The sequence below is a fragment of the Gnatocerus cornutus genome, chromosome 9 (assembly GCF_029298725.1).
Source record: "Gnatocerus cornutus isolate USDA-ARS CGAHR chromosome 9, icGnaCorn1.1, whole genome shotgun sequence".
Classification (NCBI taxonomy): domain Eukaryota; kingdom Metazoa; phylum Arthropoda; class Insecta; order Coleoptera; family Tenebrionidae; genus Gnatocerus; species Gnatocerus cornutus.
In genome coordinates, this window is record NC_142241.1 from 12850966 (window position 1) to 12857456 (window position 6491).

At 33.9% G+C, this 6491-nt stretch overlaps 1 protein-coding gene across 1 annotated transcript; it reads right to left on the minus strand.

Annotated features, from left to right (window-relative positions):
* Positions 1–1576: 1576 nt before the first annotated feature.
* Positions 1577–5261, minus strand: LOC148168934 (uncharacterized). Its single transcript, XM_088046263.1, has 8 exons — positions 5254–5261; positions 5165–5180; positions 5061–5091; positions 4954–5002; positions 4823–4853; positions 4728–4780; positions 4520–4666; positions 1577–2930 (listed from the first exon to the last, which is right to left on the minus strand). Exons 1-8 carry the CDS (start codon positions 5259–5261, stop codon positions 2840–2842), a joined length of 426 nt encoding a protein of 141 aa, XP_087902389.1. The 3' UTR covers positions 1577–2839.
* Between the last annotated feature and the right edge of the window lie 1230 nt (positions 5262–6491).

Consider the following 6491-nt stretch of genomic DNA (forward strand, 5'->3'; position numbering starts at 1 on the left):
TGAGATAAAAAAAGGGAGAAGTGACACACATGTGCACGATAATCCGTTGACCTTAGGTTATCAGAATGAAATATTAGTACACCGATAATCCAAAACAAATGTATTTTAGAATGTATGACGGGTGTAATTAATTATTTTCGACAATTATCAACGACAGTAGTAGGTATGTGATAATGAAGTTTACTTGAATTAATAGAGAAAAAGAGTAATTGTATACCCAAGGAAAAAAAACATTTTTTTGGCCCGAGCGTTATTATATATTTTCGGAGATCCGAAGGATCGAGGGAAATTAGAAAGCAAGAGCCAGAGAAGTGCCTTCTCACCGGTGGTTTATGCCTTTACTTTTTTATTACTAGTGACATGTACTAAAGCAAGTAGTAAAAAAATTAATTACCGGTAGCGAAAAAAACTGTTTATTACTTGCGCAAACTGCAGGAACTTGAACAACTTTAGCTGTTCAAGTGTGGTTACCCAACAATCGTTTAAGAAGCTTAGCAACATAAACAAGGATCATAAAACAAGTAATAAATAATTCTTGCTTTTCGCTATTCTTTCTTATCCATTGGTATGATAATTTATTGCTATTTCAATTAAAGGCGAGAAATAGGTATTTGTTTTGTGTTCGGTGACCTGTAAGTACTTGTGTGATTGATATTGATTAGGTGTTCCCTGATTTCAGCGCACGGAACTGAATTTTTCTTTGCTAGGATTAATGAGTATTCACAGTAGAAGTAATTCATGCTGTTGGTTTAATCAATTAAGTCGTCAGAGTAAAGTAATATTTCACTTTGATCAAAATCTCATTCAAGGTAATATCGAGAAGAAATCTCCTTTTTGTCATCGTTTTTCTCGCAATTTTTTAGCTAAGAAATCGTTCTTAGATTTTCCAAAAGTCGAAAATTAAGTTTTTCGCGAAAATTAATGACTAAAACTATGGCAAATTTCTGATATCGATATCTCTCTTATCTTTTGCATTATTATACATCATTTTACGCAGAATTTTCCACAGATTCCAAATCTGAAATTGGGATTTAGATCCGACAACAAATAACTGAGTTATGGATGATCAAAGTTTCGGAAAGTTGATTTTCATTTTTCCTAATTTTTCTTAATTTTTAAAGTTAAATATCTCGGAAACTATTTGAGATATTGAGATGCGGTTAGCACCATCGTTTTTCTCGCGACTTTTTAGGAAAAGATTCGATCTTAGATTTGGTCGGCTTCAGTAGACTTAAAAAAATGTAGAAAATACAACAAATTCGAAGGAAAATTTCCCTCGAAGCAAACATCCAAAATCTGCAATTTCACTTAAATTAAAGACGCTTTTCAGGTTTTATTCGCACGAAAAAAGGGAAAAAGAAACCTTAATTAGTTGGCGTGTGTTTTTTACAAAAACTAAATGAATTAAAAATGAGTCAAACCTCAAAATTAGTGGAAACCAGATTCTTCGCCGGCTGCAAAATTTTAACTAATTGGTAATTAGAATTTTCCCCCTTCAGTCTAATCGCAGGAAGACTAAAGGATTTTCCTATCGATTCATGTCTAATTCACTCAAATCGTGATTTTATCCACACACGTGAATCCTGAAAGTGTTATTAAAAAGTCAACATTGACTTTATTTCTTCAGAAACATTCTCATTACCTCACACGATTTTATTTCTCATTTTACAAAGAATACAAGCAGTTTAATACAATAAAAGGTGTTGCGTGCAGAACACCATCGCTCGATACCTCCTATTCGAGGGTATTAAAACATGAAGAGTGTGTTTAATGAGCAGGTCATATTATCCATAATAATTATTTATAAATATCGAAAGAACAGGTGCTATAAGGATCTAGATCTTCAGATCTTGATCCTGAGTGCTTAACGGAGCTTCGGATGGGTGTGTCGCCCCCATGATGGTCGCACTCTACCTGACCTTCAGCGACCTTCCTTGGAGTCAGTGAACTCGCACGCAGACATACAACTGCTAATTCTGAATATCAAACATGCCACATGGGCACGGATCAAACTTTACTGGGACACCAACGTCACGATTTAGCCAACAAAAGAGAAGTGGATTGGTTTCACGAAGACGTCGCCAAGAGGAGCGAAGAGCTGCTACTCACTTTCCCCAAAGTCTAGATTGATTTCAAACGGTTGCAAATGGAGTTATAATTTTACGTTTTACGTGGTACTGATCTTAAAACAGGTCTCTTAAACGTCGTGATTATCTATTCATATTTCAGGTGCTTACCACAAACTATCACAGAACCAGTTTTTGAACTAAATAAAACAGATCTGTTACATCGGTGATGACAACTTTCTACCACAATTTCAGCAGCAGGAGGCCTTTCCTTATGGCAAAATCTTCATATCCTTGATTTCAAATTAGTCCCGCACGACAATGTCGCCTCTAAATGTACTTTCCACGATGTTAATTAAAGAATGATTTATGTTAAAAACCCCACAATCAATGCAAGGATGCGAACATAAATTCCTCCAGTATGACGTGACAATATGGGCGAAGAGTCCCACTAATGAAATGAACGCGTAAAGTTCATCGTTTTAAATAGTACCATTGACATTTTTGATTGCCCATGTCCATGATTTATAAATGTGCCTTTCTATCTTTGTCTGATATGCGCAGGTGTGGTATAAAACATAACTGGTGTCTTCATGCAGACTTCGTCCTTCCTACTGCAACGTCTAAATATAGCCACAGCGATTTGCATCAGGGCTGACAATCTGAGAAAATACGCTCGTTAAAGATGTGCTGAGAATTTATAGTCCTCCACAACTACCAATCAATTAATCGCATAAATGTAACTGCGAAAAATGTCGCACCTCCATTTGGGTCTAACGAGCTTTGAATTTTGAAAAAATGAGCTTTCTTGAATTGACTGCTTGGGCGACAATTTCAGGTATTTTTATGTAGCGCTGTAAGTTTCTGTAACAAGAATATTACGTTCAGGGCGATTAGATAAAGGGCACCATAAAGATATCAAATTGTTTTAGTGTTCTGTGGTTTGTGAATAAATAAGCAAAAACGAAATAAAAGTAAAAAATATGTAATGAATTTTTTATACTTTGTCGGCGAAAATGACAATTAGCGTTTGACCAAGGAGAAAACAATTTTAAAGGAAGCCAGTGGAAGCAGCACTAGATCATAGAAAAAGCAGTATAGAAATTATGTACACTACGCTTGCGAAATGCTCACAGCGAAACTTGTTGCAGCAGTGCTGTAAATAACTATTTAAAAAAAAACAGCAGACAGTAATGCGTCATCAAACAGCTCTAAAAACTTATCAAGAAGACACTAATCATCTCTACTTATTATGCAATTATTCCAACGACTAGAATAGACCGTACATTACTAAGCATTCTTTAAAAAAACAATTTATAGACGTAAAACTGTCCTTGCTTTTAACAGTACCACAGTAACACAATGAGTATTGTTAACTGTCATTGAAGGACGCATTGAATGTAGATGTACCACAGTTATTTGTTATTAATTTATAACATATTATGAACTAATAACAATACATAAAAAAAAGTCTTTCTCAAATTAAAATTAATTACCTCCGTCCAAATCACGTAATAATTTTGACTCTTCATTTGACGTTATAAAAATGAAGTTGCTCATTCATCATAAACGCTGCCATCTGATAAGTACAAGACACTTGCAAGACAAGTCATGGAAATAAGCTCCCGCTTAAAGCGCTCCGGTAATTACATCGCATTATTGGCAGAAATTCAAGTTGCATTGGCTGAAATTTTTTTGCCCGAAAAAAGCACGTGCACCTGTTCGTACCCGTTTTACCTTTTCAAGCCACTTTTAATCATTGCTACTTTTTAACAATATCTGCAAACGTCGAAATGGCCACGTCAAAGGTTGATTTAATTAACAACTTAATTAAAAGCGTTTCAGTAGAAGCTAGACATTTGATCTAATTAAATTTCGGTTTTTTATATAAACGAAACGTTACAATTACTGTCGAAAAGTAAACGTGGTGAAAAAATCTTTCCATTTTAGACGAGATAATCGAAACGAGATCCTGAATGACATACATCTCTGGGATGCCGGTTTTTCAGCGACATCAGGTTCGTTACATGCTTGAGAACCAGTCCAGCTTGGTTTTATAATTAAGAAAGTCACACCGTCTCATTATTGAATCTTCTTATTAGTTCGCCTTCCTATTGGCAATGTCTTAAACGCGCCGTAACGGGAAAATTTCCGACTTTTTTTAACAATTTGCATCCTTAATCAAGAGAAGACAATAACTCTTCAAATTAATGTCTTATTTTTTAATCCTTTTATTATGATAAAAGCAGCGGGTCCGGTTGATTGAAAGCATAATCGACAATTTATGGTGTAAATTAGCATAGCACACACAAAAAATAGTCCACGAAAATAAAATATTGCTTGAATCGGAAATAAATTAAACTACACGGGGCCGAGAATGTTAGTTACAAAATTCCCTGACGTCATGTTTGTTATGGAAACAACGTACGATTATTGGATCGTTTATTAAGTACCTGAGGGTTACCTGCAAATTTGCAACAGTGCAATTTTCTTCATGGAACTTTTCGCCGGTAGCTACACAAAAGTACAAGACTTCCGTTGGCAAACGGCTTTTGAAATTACGATGATTATACGATAAATGGAGTGTACTGGAGAATAAACTGGTAGATTACAGTCTAACTGTTCTTCTTGGATGTTACCGTTATGTCTTTTGGAGGAAACTTTAAGATTAAGTACACTTCACATCCGGCTTTATGAGTTTCAATACAGTTTTGCTAGGGGATTCAAAAATCCACTATCTAGATACACGTGTGGACGAAGTTCTGTATCTGACTCCACAAATAATTTCTTATCGTGCAAATTTTAAATTGAACATCGCGCAAAGTATACAATAAATTATCGGTTTGTTATTCTGATCAAATAATGGAAGAAAAGTCGGTCAAGTTACATAAATATTCCTCGGCTGATATCTAAAATAAATTTGTCTATGAAAAACTCTAATCTTCCAACAAGTGACAAAGGCGGCAAATTTTAGATCTTCTTAGTTTAGCTCACCAAATTTGATTCCAATTTCTACTTCATTTAACTAAATACAATAATCTCTCGCTAATCCGATTTGATTTAAACCGGTCCTACTCGGATTATCGTAAACTTCGGACAATTGAATCCACCAAACTACAACAAAAACAAGCTTATTTGAAAAATTCTTTAAAAATTGTTTCTTTTTTTCATAAAAAGCTAAATTTACTGGATCATTTGGATTAAAGGGAGTTCGGATTAACAAGGGATTTTTTCAAAATTTTCAATGCACCATTGCCCGCTAGGCGGTGATTGATGGGAATAAAACTGAGAGAAAAAAATATTGTGTTTAAAAGCCCCATTTTTTGCTCTTTGTTAATGATTAATGAATAAATGATTAAAGAGCGGATTTACTGTAGTTTGTGGGCCGATTGCTAATTAAAGACATTTAAGACTGAATTATGATATTGCATATTCGCATGAACTGCCTATACAGGTTGTTTCGTAAATAGACAGCAGTTCGTAAATTGGGACTTTATGAAACGAGAATATGCAGAAAATTTTGCCCTAACGTCTTTAGAAAGGCTCTTAAATTGACCAAAAGAGAGAAACGATGAGAAAAATAATAAATCAACTTACTACAAAAAAAGAAAAAAAAATTAAAAAAATAATAAACACTGTAAAACGACCAAAGCATTTAGAAATGTAAAAATTCAAGAATTTGTAAAAAACAGAAATAGAATTCTTTTCTAGAAAATGAAAAATCGAGAATTTGGAGGATCTGGAGAGTATGGAAAATTTTAAAGAATTTTTGAGATAGCAGAATAGAATAGAATGTAAAGTTCTCGAATAGTTTTAAATAATTCCGAAAAGAATTTCAAAATTCTATTGTATAATAGTTTAGAATAGTTATTGCCATATTGCCTATTTTGCATATATCTAATGCGAAAATATAACTACGTACAAAAATTTAATTTATTTCTCTCCCCTCTTCTAATTAATTTTTCTACAATCAATAAAGTTGACATTTTAGTTGTCATTTTAATTACGCAATGACATTCTTTTAAACCTACATGCGTAAAAGCGACATAAATGTGCGTAAAAGTAATCAAACAAGTGCGTAAAAGTTTGATAGAAATGACTGACTTTCACGCATATTCGCAGCAATTAAAAAAATTCTAACACTTGAATATCCGTAAGGTGAAACGTCAATTCAAAATAATTGCCAAAACTGTCACTTAAACTGTTTATCGTCAAATTTAGCATTTTATTGCGATTGTAGAAAAAATCTTGTTTCCAACTCGTGCGAAATAAATACACACGACGTGTAGTCCAAACTCGGCCTACGGCCCCGTCTCGTGACTAAATATGACCATTTCGCAACTTGTTGCAGAAACAGCTATTATGATATCGTTCAGATCAGATATTTTCATTATAAAATTATTACACTTCTTTGGTTTGAATGTG

Coding starts and splice junctions, on each gene's coding strand:
- LOC148168934 (XM_088046263.1), bottom strand. Junction 4,854..4,953: donor ATCAGCCGAGGAATATTTAT/GTAACTTGACCG, acceptor TTGCACGATAAG/AAATTATTTGTGGAGTCAGA. Junction 2,931..4,519: donor AATTTGCAGGTAACCCTCAG/GTACTTAATAAA, acceptor TTCTTGTTACAG/AAACTTACAGCGCTACATAA.